The sequence below is a fragment of the Herpailurus yagouaroundi genome, unplaced genomic scaffold (assembly GCF_014898765.1).
Source record: "Herpailurus yagouaroundi ecotype Mexico unplaced genomic scaffold, PumYag 28, whole genome shotgun sequence".
Lineage (NCBI taxonomy): Eukaryota > Metazoa > Chordata > Mammalia > Carnivora > Felidae > Herpailurus > Herpailurus yagouaroundi.
The window spans coordinates 94,884,317-94,902,523 of NW_024412376.1; the positions used below are offsets into that span (position 1 = coordinate 94,884,317).

The 18,207-nt window shown below is 37.8% G+C and overlaps 2 protein-coding genes across 5 annotated transcripts in view; one reads left to right on the top strand and one right to left on the bottom strand.

Annotated features, from left to right (window-relative positions):
• The window catches only part of NAP1L5 (nucleosome assembly protein 1 like 5), a 2,410-nt gene extending 1,170 nt beyond the window's left edge, over nt 1-1,240 (top strand). Inside the window, exon 2 of one of the 2 annotated variants that reach the window (XM_040478501.1) lies at nt 10-1,240. The gene's annotated coding sequence lies outside the window, so the exon portion shown is untranslated. The other variant, XM_040478505.1, reaches the window with a different exon arrangement.
• The window catches only part of HERC3 (HECT and RLD domain containing E3 ubiquitin protein ligase 3), a 115,833-nt gene that overhangs the window by 16,044 nt on the left and 81,582 nt on the right, over nt 1-18,207 (bottom strand). For all 3 annotated transcript variants that reach the window (XM_040478490.1, XM_040478495.1, XM_040478493.1), the window contains exons 17-23: nt 16,212-16,235; nt 16,031-16,120; nt 14,640-14,810; nt 12,825-12,968; nt 11,290-11,456; nt 8,645-8,711; nt 8,068-8,150 (exon numbers count right to left, since the gene is read on the bottom strand). In XM_040478490.1, coding sequence (XP_040334424.1) covers nt 8,068-8,150; nt 8,645-8,711; nt 11,290-11,456; nt 12,825-12,968; nt 14,640-14,810; nt 16,031-16,120; nt 16,212-16,235 — 746 coding nt within the window. The remainder of the gene's footprint in view (nt 1-8,067; nt 8,151-8,644; nt 8,712-11,289; nt 11,457-12,824; nt 12,969-14,639; nt 14,811-16,030; nt 16,121-16,211; nt 16,236-18,207) is intronic.

The following is an 18,207-nucleotide window of genomic DNA, read 5'->3' on the forward strand; positions in this document are numbered from 1 at the left end:
TTTTTTTTTGAATATTGGTGGACTTGAAAATAAGGCTCAGGTTTGGGGCCAAAATACAACGAATCAATACTGACATTCCTAATATTAAATTGAAGCAATCAGATCCTGGCCAGCCCGTTTCAAATTTGATTTTCATTTTGAAACAATAAATATATCAAAAGGTGTTGAGGAAAACGAGTTAAATTTAAAATGAGTTTTTCATGATCTCTTCTGTGAGGACTGCAACTGGGGCTTAGTAAGGGTGTCAAGTAGATGTGAAGTAAAGAATGTCACTTTGAAACCTATTCATCCCACAGCCATCACACTACACACGGAACACCCAGGCCAAGACTGAACATGTTCTCAATGTTTAATTCTTCAGTTTCTTTAGTCTGGACATTTTCCAGTGCAGGAAAAGCAGAACCCAAGACTCTCATCTTAAGACTTTGCTTTTGTAACCCAGACATCAGCTTTACACTTGAGAGAAGAGTGAGGAATGGAGGAAGCCTGTGATGGAGATCATGACAGGACTGCTTAATGAGGCCTGGAAAACTGCCACTTCAAATTCTAAAGAATGTTCTGAATATTTGAATTTAGAGAAACAACATGGTTCTGAGAAGGAGGGTGTATAACCTGTATAATATTGTCAACATACGTGTTTGTTATTTACAGTCTCATGTTTATGTGTTTTCTTGGTAGTGTCTATTTACAAAGGTGTAAAAAAAACAAACCCAAAATGTTTAAGTATTAAATCCTTTTACCTAGCATTCTAGAAATATTAATTTACTTGAAAAGATGTAGAATGTAGCCAATTCTGTAAAGCATGTGTATTCCGTGTTATGTAGTTTGATCCTTGTGAAGTCTTTTGTCATGTAGCTTTTAGAATGTAGCTGTGAAAATTACCAGAACTCTTCAACGAAGCTAATGTTTGGAAAAAATATATACTTGAAGAACCAATCCAAGTGTGTCCCCACCCCCAGCTCAGAAGTAGAAGGGTTTAAGTTTGCTTGTATTCGCTGTGCCTTCATTATTTTGCTATGTAAATGTGACATATTAAATAAAAAATGGTGCATATTCAAATTTTACTGCTTGAGGATAGACTGACATACAGTTAAGGATTTTTAGGAAGGACACATTTAATGTAAAGACTTTTAGCTTCTTTGTGGGTTTTGAATTTTGTGTGACTCCGTGATCTACGAAGAAACAAGCATAAAGTTGTTTACCACTGTAGTGTTAATAAAACTATTTTCAAAAAACAAAAGGACTCAGAATACTCTGCCTGGAATTAAATCCCAGCTCTGCCTCTTGTAAGCAATGAACCTCAGGCAATTCAGTTGGTCTGTGTTCAGTTTCTCCTTCTATAAAAGGGGATAGTAACAGTCCCTTCCTCACAATTATGAAAAGTCAGTTAATACACAAAGTGTAGGCTAGTATCTGACACATACTCAGTGCTTCAAGAAATTCAGCTATTATTATTATTTTATTATTGTTTTATTATTACATGAAAGATAAAGACACTGATTGGAAATTCAATCCTCCTTCCCTCCCCAGGTACAAAAGGGGAGAAAATAGACAACATTATATTCTTAAGTTTATGATTCTTCATCAGAGAAGAATGTGGCTTTTAATTCAGAAACTGGAAATTCAATAAACTGTTTCGTTTTGGTTTCCTCAGTGTAAAATCAGGTTTTGAATTCCTCCCAGAAGAGATAAAAGACTTTTAATGTGATATTATAAATATACAAAAAGGCCTACTTCAACTTTACATCTGGGCATTCTGAATGAAGAAAAAATAGTTTAAAATTAAAGACCCCCCCCCACACACACACCCAAAATAAAAAACTGAAATGCATTTTCTTCCATTTCTTTTAAGGGTTAAAATTATGCAGAAGTGAAATGAGACTGCTTTACCTTAAGGACTGGAAGGCAGCTCTGACCTGTTGCTAATGGCAATAGTAGAGTTAAATGAACCTTAATGTAATATTAATCATCCTTAGGGCCAGGCCAACCAAAAGAGAAAATCAAAATAACATATTTACATAAGAAGTCAAAGATTATCTTAACAGAAGCAAAAAAAAAAAAAAAAACTAATGAAACTCAGTATTTATTTCTTATCTCTAGAAATAAGAGACTTGTTTAATATTTTTCTAGGTCCACCTAGTAAAAAGAAAAAATGAATGCAACAAATAAGGAGTGTAATTATTGGGGAAAATTTTTTTGCATTCATGTAATTATATACAGAAGACCCAAGAGAATCAGCTGAAAATTATTAATACTGAATATGTTTGAGGAATTGACAAGCTGCCAGATAAATATACAAAAGCCATTAACTATCTGTAGGTACTAATAATGATCAGTATAAATGAAAAGACACTTTCAGAATAGAAAGAAGAAATCAAAATATTTATAAAAACCTCTAACAAAAAATACGTATAGCCTATGTGAAAAGGAAAAACAAAGAAACAAACGTTAAGGTCTTTGGATGGTAAGATTGAATATCACAAAAGTGACAATTATGCCCAAATTAACTTTTAATTTATCACAATCAAATCAAAACCCAAACTGAATCTGAACCTTAATATAATTAACCTAATGTTCACCTGTATGAATAGCTAAGGAAACCACCAATATGGAAACAATTCAAGCTTTCACCTTAGAGTACAGGTCCCCCCCCAAATTTTTTTTAAGTGAAGAAAATACATTATGTATTTATCAATTACTGGGCAGGGGAAGACTGAGATTAGTAATATAAGACCAAAAGAAGTAACAGACATGACAACACACAAACTAATAAATTATAAAAATTTAAACACAAGCACTCCACATTTCCAAAAGCAAACAGGAGTCCAATTTACAAAAAATAGTCTTAATGTAATACAGAGTTCCTACAAATCATACGAAAATCATTTAGTCCCAATACAGAAATACATACAGGACATCAGCAGACTACTTTAAAAAGAGGAAATACTGCAACCCTGCCTGGGGCAGAAAGACATATCCCAAGAGGGCAGCACTAGGTTGACCAGGGCTCCAGCGAGGTCTGGAATACACGCATTCCCAGCCGAGTGCTCTGGCCAGCAGTCTTTCTTCCACTTATGGTAAGACTTTAGCTGTAGGGTTTTCTAGCTACTAGTCACACCACTGTTGGCCACTTTCCCAGGATACAGGGATGTTTACGATGCCTTTCACCAATGTCAGTCAATTTCCACCGTTTCCCAACTGAGTTGATCTTTACCCTCTGTTTCCTGCACTGCTCATTTGATAGTTTCTCCGACAGCCATAGAACTTGCATGTTTACGTCTAGCAGGATACCCTGCCTTTAAGATGGGTCAAACATTATCACTCAGAAACCATTTTTAATCCATTACATGCCCAAATTTGTCACTAAAGCACAAAATAACTGGCAGAAAGAAAAGCAACATGCATTACACATTCAATTCAGTCTCTCAGAGCATTACGCAGAAAAGTGTCGCATCCTAAGCATGACACAGCAGTTCTCCCTGCCAGAGAGTTAACACTCAAGGCAGACGCAGACACATTTGCACGTGCACACAACATGTACACAAACATTTTTTATTGAGGAGAAAGTCACATAACATAAAATTAACCATTTAAATGAACAATTCAGTGGCATTTAGTACATTCACAATATTGTCCACTTCTATCTAATTCACAGTAAAATGCATCAAAGCTGTGCAGAATATGTAAAGTAGACTATGTGTGGAAGAAACGCAAAATTTTACAAATGCAAGATAATTTATTATTTTTTTTTAGGAGAATACTTAGTGCTTATAAGGATTAGGTAAAATGAGTACTCTCATACACTGATGATAACGTGTAAGTTGTATATAATTCATTAGCAAAATCAATTTAGCAAAAACATTTATCAACTGATTCAAAATGATATACACTAATTCAATTTCATCCTTGGGATATTATCCATTAAAAAAGCAATTTTAAAGGCAAACAAAGAAAGCTTTATACACAAAAGATGCTTGAAAAGTCTTATTAAAAATGAAGGAGGAAGGAGAGAAATAAAAAAGAACATAGAAGCCAAATACCCCAAAGTGAGAGAACAGAACACACACATTCACAAGGCAGACTGTGTAGTCATTATTAAAGGTATCCATGAGGGCTTTGTAATGATATGCTAAATACAAGCATCGTCTCAAGCTAAGTTTAAAAATTCAGACATATAATTTTACACATATATAGTACATTTTCACCTAAGCCAACTTTGTTTTTTTTTAAACTGCATAGTGTTCCTGAAAGGAAAATAGCAAACTCTTCTACGTCATTTTTCATACTGGGTTAGGGAGGGGGTGGTGGATGGAAACTCAAGTTCTGGTCTTGGCATCTATGGGGCAATGTGCTGACATTTATGGAGCACAGGCTCTCACTCAAAATGCCTGGCTTTGAATCCTGCCTCTGGCCCTGAATCCTAGATTTCTAGCTGTGTAACCTTGAACAGTTACTTATGCCTCTCTGTGGCTCAGTTTCTGCATCTGTAAAGTGGAGAGGATTACATCTGAAGTTCTTAGTATAGTGCTGGACAAATATTAAGTACTCAAGAAATGTTACTGGCGTTTTAACCATCTGCTATTCCCATAACAGTCCAATGCAAATACAAGGTAGATCTTAAAGATTACACCTCTTAGAGACCATCTGAAGAGATCAACTCAAGTCTTTGAGCAGTCCTAACTTCAGTAGATGTTAAGGACCTGGAAGTGTTTGTCATGTATGAGTTTTATTCTCAGGTTCTTTCTATGGAATCAGGATGCTCTTTGGAGCACCTACTTTAAGCCTGGCATGCCTCACTGTGTGATCTTTTTACTACGCTCCCCATCCCTTTTTTGATATGACAGAAATGGGGGAAGACATCAACTGCATTTAATTTGACTACATTAAATTGAAGTCAATTTGGGGGAATCTAGAATGATACATACATTTTTCATTAATGGTAATAACACCATGTTACACAGTATGAGAAATACTTAACCATGAGTGGTCATTATCCAGATGTGATTACCAGCTGTGGCAAGATTTGGCTAGGGTGTAGCCACCAGCAATCACCCACGGATATTCTTTTACTTGGATGCTTGTAACTCATTTGCCTGTCTGAAGCTCTTATCCAAGGACAGAATGAAATTTTAAGACCAAATGGAATACAATAAATTATGGATTAAGAATTGGTACCTTTCTGGCATTTTCCTCCAGGGCAGCGGTGACAGCAAATAACTAACTGGTAAGTCAATAAAAATAACTTCAATGTGAGCAGTATCTGTGTACTCAACTGCCCAAGTTAAAATCCAGAAGGTATTATTCTTATATAGTTCTTTTATCTACTTTTCTTAGACCCATCTAATAAATAACCAAAAGGACCCCAATCCTCTCTGATGAGATTATGACATATAATAGACAAAAGGAAAAAACAGCTGCAATGATTAATCTTGCACAGTTGTAGGCAACATTTCTTACAAGGATCTCAAAATGTTTTACTGATATGATCTCTACATTTGCAGCATAAAATAAAAAGAATAGAAATTCACTCGTGTCTCTCTAGTTGTCCCTAACCATGACAGTGATACTAAGTAATGTGGCAGTAATCACACTAAGTTCTCAGAAGCTTCTCTAATAGGTAACTGTGTGACAGAAACAAGGTCTGCCTCCCGACACAACTACAAAGCCATGTACAATAACGCCTAAAACAGCATGGATGAGTTCGCTATGTGCTCAATGAGTGCTAGTGACCCAGAAAAGCCAAAACCTAAACTTCACCAAAGACAGAAGCTGTTCCACACTTTAAACTCAAACACAGTATACTGGCAATCTAAGCAGGGATCCGCCACACTCTGCCCGGCAATATTTAAAACCATAGCAGTCTGCATTGTACAAAGACCTGAACACTTCTGAAGCTACTTTTTAGAACGTCATGGTAATAGAATAATGGAGTTTCACAATACAAGTGAAAGAATGATGTGGGTTTCCTTCTTTTTACTCTCTTAAATTTATGTATTATCATTCCTTTAAGGAAACTGTGTGCCATCAGAACATCCTTATTGAAAAATGTGTTGTAGGAGCATCCCTGAAGTCAATTAGAGTCAAACAAGTGCAAAGGAGGAGGACAGGAACCCACATGCCTTGTAAAGAGAAGCACGTTCTTCCACACTGACTCAGCACCACTCTTGGGCTTAAGCATTGTCCGTGAGTGTGTATGTGTCAGCAACAGATATAAACAGTGGAGAAAGAAAAGAAGAAGAAAAAAGAAAGTGTCCCAGGAACCTATTTCTATCATGCAACTCCTTTGCTCACAAACCAACAGTGGTGTCTTACTACCTGCTGAATGAAGTCCACACCCAATTTCCAAAGACTTCTACAAACTAACCCCCAAGGCTAAGCTAGTGTGAGTCCTCCAAATGAAGTCCCCCAGCAATGCCCCCCACGCTCCACTCAGTCACTGTTCTCTCCCTGAAATAACAACAAAGATTTAGCCACCACTTTACAGAGCACCTTTCACTTTTTACTGTGGTCTCTGCCTCTATCTGTTATTCAATCTTAGTAGGCTTCCTAACCTAGCTCTATGCTGTATCTGTCCTCCCAGGTGCACAGGTACGTCTGTCCCAAGTTGATTTCTCCGAACTCCTTTAGATTCAACCACCCAAATGAGTCGTTTTATTTCGCTTCCAAAATACGGTTGCATGTGAGAATAGCTTACACCCTAAACCAACTGTGTTATATTTCAGTATTCCTGCGTAGCTTGTCTCTGAACTATTCAATCCAATTGTTGATTCAAAGAAATGTCTATTGAATAAGGACAAATAGTGGGTGACAGAGAGAGAAGCAGAGACACAAAGAGAGAAAAACTCACCCAGAAAGAGAGAGGGAAAAAAAGCAGAGATAAAAAGTACTTTAAGAGAAATGCTTTTATAAAGATATGAAAGAGCTGTAAGTCCCAACTGCGTCGACTGCAGACTACATCACAAATCGCCTATGCCTGCACTAGACCACTGCCCAACCCAGTATATCAAACAGAGAGCTTTATGATGACTCATCATAACATAAAGACATTCTGAATGTTCCCCTCCTTGGGCCTCCTGCCTAGCCCATTGTTAGCTTCTAAAAAATGATGCACACATTATCTTGTCTGAAACCTGATACAAAAGCTCAGACATCCTTTGAAAAACTAAAGGCAGATACCTACATACATAGGTTATAAAACAATCATCAAAACTAAAAGAGAAATCTCCTGGGCCAAAAACTCCTCTCTATGATCTGTCATAAATTTCCAATTCTAAAAATATTATCAGATTATATGGAATATATAAGCTGTTGGGTTTTTTTTAAGTTTATTTATTTATTTTTAAGAGACAGAGAGTGTGAGTGCACATAAGCCGGGGACAGGCAGAGAGGGAGACAATTCCAAGCAGGCTCTGCACTGACAGCACAGAGACCGATGCAGGGCTTGAACTCAAGAACTGAGATCATGACCTGAGATGAAATCAAGAGTCAAGACGCTTAACCAACTAAGCCACCCAACTGCCCCTATAAGCCTGTTTATATATTTTTTAAAAAGTGGATCATAAGCTGTTAACAAAATACCAATGTTATGCAGATAACAAAAGGACAGTACTTTTAGCTCCAAGAGATTCTTACTGAGTTTTGGTTGAAACCCCTACCTGACATAAGAGTAGCCTCTATAATAGGTCCCTGGAGTCAAGGTAATTTCATCATCTGAAGCCACTTTTGTTGGGCACTTACTTTCCCCAAAGGTGAGGCTTCCTAGTCTGGAAGGCTAACATGACAGAGAAGGTTACTGAATGTTACATGAGACCACACGATCTTCTAGCTGTCTTTAAAAATGTGAAAGGATGCAAGAAGAGGTCTGGTTTTTTAGATCTACAACAGTTATCTCCTGAATCTTGGTCTCGTGCTTCCTCGAATATTAAAAATTAATTACAATCTGCAAATTCTTGCTCAGTTACCCTTGCTTCCTCTGCAGAAGGGATTAAGGATTAACTTCAATCTTGGTCTTAAAAGTGCAGAGAAATAAAGTAGCAACATCTACAACAGTCCGAGGTCAGGACTAACCTGTTTTCCTTGCGCACAGTCACTTTGTCTCCCCCAGGTATCAGCTTCTTCTGTTCAATTACTCCATAGCTTTCTCGACAAATCTATATTTAAGGAGGGAAAAAAAGAGATGTGTCAATTGTGTTCACCACCTATCTTTCTAGAATCCAAATGACTGCGAGAAGCTTTAGGAACAAATGTAGCTTAATCACTACTTATAATACAGAAAATTCTTGGGAAAAGAGAAAGAACCTGATTCAGAAAACATTGGCACCTTAAAAGATATCCTGTGTTTTAAGACATGCAGTGGCCAATAAATGCAATCAAAGAGAAAATGATATCAATTCTAGAAATCTATGTATCAAGAGTAAAGAGGATTAATGTTTCAGTAACTTTACACAGATGAATCATTCACTCATGTATTAAACATATTTACTCAGCTCCTTTAACACTCAAGACACTATAACTAAAATAAAATTTGTTCAGAGGAGACCCTGAATTTATTCTTTGATTTGGAGAAAAACTAAATGTTAATTATGACTTGTGAGCACAATGAAAGAGAATGCCACAATCAGAAGTAAACTGTGGAAATCCTTACCGTGAAATTGAGGCAGAAAGTCTCCTCAATATCTTCCCCAGGGTAATCTAAAAGTTCTTGAAGACTCCTAATCATAGAATAATGGAGAAATGAAAAGAGGCAAGTTAGATACTGCAACAGGGTTTCTACCTCAGTCATATATCCAGATTGTTTGCAAGGAAAAACTAAAAGAAGATTCTAGGACAAACATCAATCCAGACTGACAGAAAATTGTGTTACTTAATACCTGAAAAAAAAAATATGGCAGTAGACCTGTAAGACATTAATTGTTCTCTTTTCCCACTGACAAGTCTTACTGGATTTGTGAAGAAACGATGATGGATTTAGATCTGACATACCTGTGTTCATTTAACCCTGGTATTGCTTGGAAGTCCATATGAGAACATGGTACTGCAGTGGCCCTACAGAATGTCTTCATCCACATGTATTAGAATAACCTTCCATCATAAAAAAGCCACAAAGTCACCTCATCTACGTAGGAATCGTAATGGCTTACTTGTTAATGCAAGGGGCTCTGTATGGTAAAGACACTCTAGTGTCTGTCATACTAAAGAACATAAACATGTACCCTGAAAACAAGAATATGTTTATGCCAGTAACGTTCACATCCTAGCTTTCAAGAGAATACATCCTTGTAACCAGACCTCATTCACACTTTCTTCTTTAGTGAGCTCCAAGTCTGACAATTCCATCAAGAGTGGCCCAGGAAGAAAATTCCTAGTGTGGAGTTTAAATCCACTCCCAGTTAACCACCCAAAATCATTACTTGAAATCTATTCTTAGCCAGGCTGGCAAAGTATATAGCACACACTTCAACTACTCTCTAGCCTTTTCCTTCAGTTACCCCCTGCAGGGTCTCCTCTACTATTTTTTTGAAACTCCTTCTAAAGTTTTCTCTTCTTCTCTATGCACCCATCCCTCCTATCCTTTATGGTTTCTCAGTGGTATGTCCAACCCAGGTGGTGTGGCATTCTCATATCCAGAGGGTACCTTAGAAATCACACTTCCTCTGTCTCCATCTTAAAATCAGTACTCTTTTCTAGAAAAGGGGATGTTCCTTCCTATTGAAGCCAAAAGGATTATACTGTTTACAAAAATCCAAAGAAACAAGTTTTTTAAAATATATGTGATCTTATGCTAACTAAAATCAAGGCAGAAACACTCAGAAGAAAAGGGGTTTTAAAAGCCAGAAAGAGAACAACAAAAAAATATGGTTCCAAAGGGTGCCTGAGTGGCTCAGATGGTTAAGAGTCCGGCTTTGGCTCAGGTCATGATCTCGCAATCTATGAGTTCAAGCCCCGCATCGGGCTCTATGCTGACAGCTCAGAGCCTGGAGCCTGCTTTGGATTCTGTGTCTCCCTCTCTCTCTGCTTCTGCCCCACTCATGCTCTGTCTCTGTCTCTGTCTCTCTCTCTCTCAAAAATAAACATTAAAATGGGTGTGTATATATATGGCATATATATACATATATATGGCTCCACTACTCTGGAAAACAGTCTGGCAGTTCCTCAAAAGACTAAACACAGAGCTTCTATATGGCCCCAGTAATTCGACTCCTAGGTATACACCCAAGCGGAATGAAAACTTACATCTACACAAAAACTTGTACAAGAATGTCTACAGTAGCATCATCCATGATAGCCAAAAAGTGGAAACAACACAAATTTCCATCAACTATGAACTAATGAACGGGTAAACAAAATGTGATATATATCCATGCAATGGAATATTATTTGCCAATAAAAGGCAATGAAGTACAGGCACATGTTATAACATGGATCAACCTTGAAAACATGCTGGGTTTGGAAGAAGCCAGACACAAAGGACCATAGATTACATGATTCCATTTATATGAAATATTCAGAACAGGCAAGTCTACACAGACAGAAAGTTAGGTTAGTTCTTGTCTAGGGCTTGGGGATGAGAAGACGGGATGACAACTAAGGAGCACCAAGTTTCTCTTTCAGGTGATGAAAATATTCTACAATTGCAGTGATAGCTATACAATCTGAATATACTACAAGTCACTGAATTTATACTTTAAATAAGTACCATGGTATTTGAATTATATCTCAATTGGGGCGCCTGGGTGGCGCAGTCGGTTAAGCGTCCGACTTCAGCCAGGTCACGATCTCGCGGTCCGTGAGTTCGAGCCCCGCTCTCTGGGCTGATGGCTCAGAGCCTGGAGCCTGTTTCCGATTCTGTGTCTCCCTCTCTCTCTGCCCCTCCCCCGTTCATGCTCTGTCTCTCTCTGTCCCAAAAAATAAATAAACGTTGAAAAAAAAAATTGAATTATATCTCAATTAAAAAACTTTTTTAATGCTCCCTTTTCAATACTTTCTCCCTCTGTATTTCTGGACCATGACGAGTCTCTAAGTCTTCATTTTTTGTTCAGGATAAGGAAGGTTGGGATTATTTGGTACCCCTGGGCAACTATGACCTCCATTTTCCTTTTTTCCCCTCTGCCCTTGGGGTGCCACCAGCAGTGCTTCAAGCAAGGAGTGGTGCATCTGCATCTTAAGAGTCTAGCCCTATGTCTTGATAAGCTCAAGCTTGTCCGTGAGGTACTTTCAACCTTTAATCCTTGTGCCACAGGTAGCCAGAGCAATTCCCCACACCAATCTGCCTGTCTTTTAGTTCTGTACCTTCCTTCAGTGGGTGACAGCTCCTTTAGATCTTCCAAGCCAGGCTTTACATTCAGTAACTTCTTGTAGAGAGCCAATGGGAAGTGGAGATCAACCACTGTGGAGTTGTAGATAGCTAGTCCACAGGTTATGCCGATCAAGTGAAACCAGTTGTGCTCTACAAAACACTTTTCAATATGCATACAAATGTGTTAAAAAGAAAGGCAGTGCTTGCAGCCCTCCAAACACTCTGCCATTTACCTCAGAATACTTTCGGTATAAAAGAATAAAGACCCCATTAATATTTAGTTACCTTCTGAAGCAGAGAAACACCCTGACAAAAGTTCAATTATCCCACCAAAAAATTCAACGCAAACAACGTTAAGCATCTACAGCTCCATCTAGAGACAGAGACAATAGCATATAATCTTCTGAAGCAATGCTATCCGATAGGACTTCGTGCAATGATGGAAACATTCTATTCCGTGCTATACAATACTGTAGCCACCAGCTACACCCACTGAACACTTGAAATGTGGCCAGCACAACTCTGAAAATAAATCTTAAATATTATTTAATTTTTTTTTAATGTTTGTTTATTTTTGAGAGAGAGACAGAGCACAAGCAGGGGAGGGGCAGAGAGAGGGGGAGACACAGAATCCGAAGCAGGCTCCAGGCTCTGGGCTGTCAGCACAGAGCCCGACACAGGGCTCGAACTCATAGACTGTTGAGATCATGACCTAAGCCGAAGTTGGATGCTTAACCAACTGAGCCACCCAGGCTCTCCATTACATATTATTTAATTTTAATAAAATACAATTTAAATTTAAGTGGCCACGTGTGGGTAATAGTTACCTTTTTAGAACAGTGCAGATCTAGGGAGAAAACTCCAACAGGAAAAAGAACTAGGGATGCCTGGGTGGCTCAGTCAGTTAGCATCCAACTCTTGGTTTTGACTCAGGTCATGAACTCACAGTTCGTGGGTTCGAGTTCCGCATCAGGCTCTACACTGACAGCACAGAACCTAGTTGGGATTCTCTCTCTGCCCCTCCCCAACTTGTTCTCTCTGTCTCTCTCAAAATAAAAAAAAAAAAAGAAAAAAAAAGAAAACAAGAACTAAATTATAGTCTGGTTAAAAACGGATGCCATTGAAAGTTTAGCTCTTCTACTGAATTTCCAAAAATACAGTGTGTGCATGTATCTGTAGAAGTACTCACACACATACATACCACTGTTATTATTAAGCTAAGACATATTTGACTACCACTTTCCACATGTCATAAAACCCATTTCTTTATCACACTGTGTTCTTTTTACCCTTCAAAGAGTAACAAAACCTGGGATCTTAACTACTAGAAAGGGAAATGGGGCTGATGAGTGACAAAACATGAGATCTTGGCAACAAGTGAAATATGAAGACTAGATACACTATTGGATTGTTTAAATTATCTTTGTTATACTCCCCTTGGCAAAGTCAGAAGTCAGGAGATTGGTCTGACCACAAAAAGAAAAGTTTAATTCAATCCATCTGTTTAACTGCAATATCACTAACTTACAGTATCTGAAAACCACAAGAGATTTGAATCCTGATAGTAGGTAAACATTCCGTAGATAGGATTCAAAAGTTCTTTTAACAGTAAAAGAAAGAACTCCTTTGTGACACCGCCAGCATCCACTGCTTCTTCGCCATCAAAGATTACCTTAAAATAATGAAAGCAGAATTAATACTTCAGGGAACTCTTTGATGTTTTATCTTTTTTTTTTAAAAGCAAACTCCTTCCAAAGTCAGGACAAAGGAAGGGATATATAACAGACAATACATTGACACAGTGAACACTGCAAGGTGTATCTACTTGTTAGTAACAAGACACTTACACACAAAATTTTTCCTAGGTACTCCAAGGGATACAAAGGAAGTCAGAAGTTTACCATATGTCCATGGAAAGTTTACCATCTATTTGGGGCAGTGAGGCAAATATAAAATAATCAATTGAGAACACATTTTATTTTCAAAGAGTCAAATATACTGAGAGGTAAATGTTCTGGCACACAGAGAAAAGCAATGATTAATTTGGATAAAGGAACACTTTCTGGAAAAAATCTTTCTCAGTGGGGCTCCTGCAGTAACTGATGCTTATGGAAGTGAGGAGGGCATTCTAAGGAAGCACAGACCTGGGTTCTGTGAGAGGCTATAAACAGATCTACATGGGGCATCCTGGACCCACAATGACCATCACAGTAACAACTGCAGCAAACCAACAAATGAGATTCATTGAGAGTTTGTTACATGCCAGCACTTAAACTCTATTAACCTAATCCTCAGAACAGTCTGATGCATAGCGATTACTATTATCATCTCCATTGTACAGGCAAAGGCTCAGACACAGAGCTAAAAATAGCATTTGAGAAAGTGTACCCTTGTGGGTGAGTTCAAGGTTGCCAAGAGCAGGACAAAAGAAAAGGTAGAGACAGACACTAGGACCCCGATTCTATGCATGCCAGCAAAAGATTTAACTCAGACATGCTACAAAGCAACAAGTGTCTCATCTGAATTACTAATTGAAAACAGGGGCAAAGGGACAACCCCCCCGCCACCCCGCCTTTGCAATATCAAAAATCTAACCCATAAGTTCCAGGAAGAATTCCCAGGCAGACTGATGTTACTCATGGTATGTTCTGAAAGGGTGACAATAGCATGAAGACCATCAGTCTCTTGCCTACTGCCTTTTGGAAATTGGAAATAGGAATGGCAATGGAGATCTGGAAATCATCTGAAGGGAAAGATAAATGATTTAAAACAACTTCAAATAATTCATTAAATACTAATCAAACACCTACTATGTAACCAAGAATTGTGTTAAGCCCTGGGAATATAATAAGTGGTAACAAACATGCATAGTCCATGAGGAAAGAAAAAACAGTAATTCAATAACTTCAGGGTACTAAGAGCGCTCATGATAGATCAACAGCTTCCCAGACAATTTCACTCCTTTTTATTCTACCTTTTTCCTTCTTTCTCTCCAATCTTTGACAACCAAAGCTAGATGCTGACTTGACAGTTTTACCTAGTTGAAGCTTTAGTTTTGCTAGTTTGCTTGTTTCTGGTAGAGTTGGAGCAGGTTCACTGAAGAGAACGGACAAAGAAAGCCCTATAATCCCTCAAGTAATCCTCTGGCATCCTTATCTGATGTTATGTTGAGATATTCTGTTTGATTTGACAAAAGGAGGTGATTAAATGATTGTGAAATGAATGAAAGACCTTAAGAATGGCTGTACTCCGTAATTTTAATGATAAGACCTCTGCTGTTTCATCACCCCTGTTTAAAAGAAAACCTTGGAAGTCATTTAGAGGAATAGAATGAAGGGCTCACTTTGAGAGGCTTTTTCAAATCAATGTCAGAATGAATGCTCAGCTCTCTTAGGGCATCTCCAACAAGATTGTTCCTGCGAACGTGAAGGACCAGGAAGGGGCTTCTGGCCAGCAGAGGCTCCAAGGTGAGAAGCATGAAGACATTCTGCAGGTTGGCCCCGTTGACTGCCACCTGGAACATCACATCGAAGAACACAATTACTCAGTGTCCTTGTAAGTGCAGACCGCAGCCGGCTGTGCCTTTGGACCTGGGGTGGTGGGGAGCAGGCTGATTGCATCTCCGTTTTGTTATTTCTGATTTTCCAAGTTGCTCATGTTTACGAAACACACAAATCTTTCTAATCTGAACCAAAAGAAATTAAATGAGACAGCTGAAGCATATGACCCATAACCAGTTCCACGAAAATGACTGAGACCAGCTAATTAAGACTGAAATAATCATCAGAGTACAAGAAACATGATGGAGAGTTGGTAAAAACCATGACTCTCAAAATAGCAGGAAAAGAAACCTAAGAACCACTTGTTAAATGGTTTTTATTCTTTGAAACTGTCCACTTTCTCTGGAAAACCTTTACATTGACAATAACATGGATAAGTCACTGTGAAAACAGATACTTATATACAGATACACACAGAAAGCAAGAGAAAGACAGATGGAGAGAAAGAGAGGGATGAACGGAGTAACAGATCTACCAACAGTAGGAAGGTAGATCTGAATTGCTAATTCACAAAGTGTCTTTGTAGACTTCTCAAAATCAATTCTATTTTATAATAAAAATGTGTATTTAAAATAAATTAAATCTCTGTAACTTAAGTTTTTATTCAATAAAGAATTACCAAGCTCCATTTAATTATCACTCTGTCTCTACCAAGGGCAGCAAACGACGGCCTGCAGACCGAATCCAGCTTGCTGCCTGTTTTTGTACAGCTCTTGAAATAACAATTTTTTTTCATTTTTAAATGACTGGAAAAAAATGGAAAAAAAAAAGAATATTTCACATGTGAAAATTATATAAAATTCAAATTTCAGTATACAGAACATTTTATAGGCATAATGTCATGCTCATTCATTTACTTACTGTCCGTCACACTTTCTGTGCTACCACACAGATAGTTGAATAGTTGAGACAGACTGTATGGCCCACAAAGACTAAAATATTTCCTATGTGGCCCTTTATGAGAAGGCTTGTCAACCCCTGATCCAGGTAAACATGCATTCATGTATATGTGTTATATCCAACATAAAATTGCTGAAAAAATTTAAATAGTTCTAAAAAGTTATAATGGCCCCTCATCTAAATACACTCTCTCCTGTTAAGTGAAAGTTACAATTGAATGCTTGGGATAAACAAAACACAGTAAGAAGAGGAAATAATTTTTTAAATACGATACCTGCATCTGTAGTTCAGCATCAGTCTGTAACATTTTGGTCTTGGCTTGGGCATCAAAGATGAAAGGGTAGGAACAAAGTGTTACAGTATCCTAGAATAAAACATATTATTGGCAATATTACAGTGCTCCACAGAGAACAGTGCTGGATAAACATATAAGTAAATGAAAAAGGATCATTTACCTGTATTATAGATGGTCTAGCCTTCTGTATAAAGAAAAATAAAAAGTCTGTTACTTAGATTGCAAAACCTGAATTTTCTACTCCCTGCAAGTGTAAAATACAAACAACAAATCATATAACCTATCTATTTGGCCATGGAGAGAGCTAACACCATTTGAATGGCTGACTCGATTTTTGATAGAACATACCAGATGTTTTGATGGGTATAAACTGAGAAAAAAATACAAAAACAATTATAAAAAATTTTAAAGACCTTTAAAGACCATTCACTAACTCCACAATTCACAGCATTAAAATAATTCTCTTTTATAAGAAATCTAATTCTAAAACAGGAGCTTTACAACCTTGATTTCAGAGATTAATTTTGTTGGGTAAAGTGGATGTTGCAGATTGCACTTTGTCAGCATGTTACATCTCCTTCTTACATACACACACACACACACACACACAGAGTTGCTTCTCTTAGAAGAAAACAAATATTTAGAAAGCTGTCCCTAACACAACATGTGGACTAGTGCTTGTTCTACAGAAGATATTTCATCAATATGTGAATAAATCTAAATAAAATTTTGAGCAAGGGAATAATAATAAATTTTTTAAAACCACAAATGAAGCCTAGCTACAAGGTCTGTCATCATTTCGTTTACCAAGGGAAAAAAAGGAAATCTTTTTTCCTGAAGGTTGTCAGGTTATATAACAAACATTATTTATTGATTTAATAGAAACAAAAACATCAACAATATATATCCTGTTGATCTGTAGCAGTATTTCTAGAACAGAAAACTGCAGTCTTATTCTCAGAGATCTGAGAGTGCTCCATTAATTTTTAAAAATTCTGTGGGTTCTTTAAAATGATATCCTTATGGCACAAAAACAGACACATAGACCAATGGAATAGAATAGAAACCCCAGAATTAGACCCACAAACGTATGGCCAACTCATATTTGACAAAGCAGGAAAGAACATCCAATGGAAAAAAGACAGTCTCTTTAACAAATGGTGCTGGGAGAACTGGACAGCAACATGCAGAAGGTTGAAACTAGACCACTTTCTCACACCATTCACAAAAATAAACTCAAAATGGATCAAGGACCTGAATGTGAGACAGGAAACCATCAAAACCCTAGAGGAGAAAGCAGGAAAAGACCTCTCTGACCTCAGCCGTAGCAATCTCTTACTCGACACATCCCCAAAGGCAAGGGAATTAAAAGCAAAAGTGAATTACTGGGACCTTATGAAGATAAAAAGCTTCTGCACAGCAAAGGAAACAACCAACAAAACGAAAAGGCAACCAACGGAATGGGAAAAGATATTTGCAAATGACATATCGGACAAAGGGCTAGTCTCCAAAATCTATAAAGAGCTCACCAAACTCCACACCCGAAAAGCAAATAACCCAGTGAAGAAATGGGCAGAAAACATGAATAGACACTTCTCTAAAGAAGACATCCGGATGGCCAACAGGCACATGAAAAGATGTTCAGCGTCGCTCCTTATCAGGGAAATACAAATCAAAACCACACTCAGGTATCACCTCACGCCAGTCAGAGTGGTCAAAATGAACAAATCAGGAGACTATAGATGCTGGAGAGGATGTGGAGAAACGGGAACCCTCTTGCACTGTTGGTGGGAATGCAAATTGGTGCAGCCACTCTGGAAAGCAGTGTGGAGGTTCCTCAGAAAATTAAAAATAGACCTACCCTATGACCCAGCAATAGCACTGCTAGGAATTTATCCAAGGGACACAGGAGTACTGATGCATAGGGGCACTTGTACCCCAATGTTCATAGCAGCACTCTCAACAATAGCCAAATTATGGAAAGAGCCTAAATGTCCATCAACTGATGAATGGATAAAGAAATTGTGGTTTATATACACAATGGAATACTACGTGGCAATGAGAAAAAATGAAATATGGCCTTTTGTAGCAACGTGGATGGAACTGGAGAGTGTGATGCTAAGTGAAATAAGCCATACAGAGAAAGACAGATACCA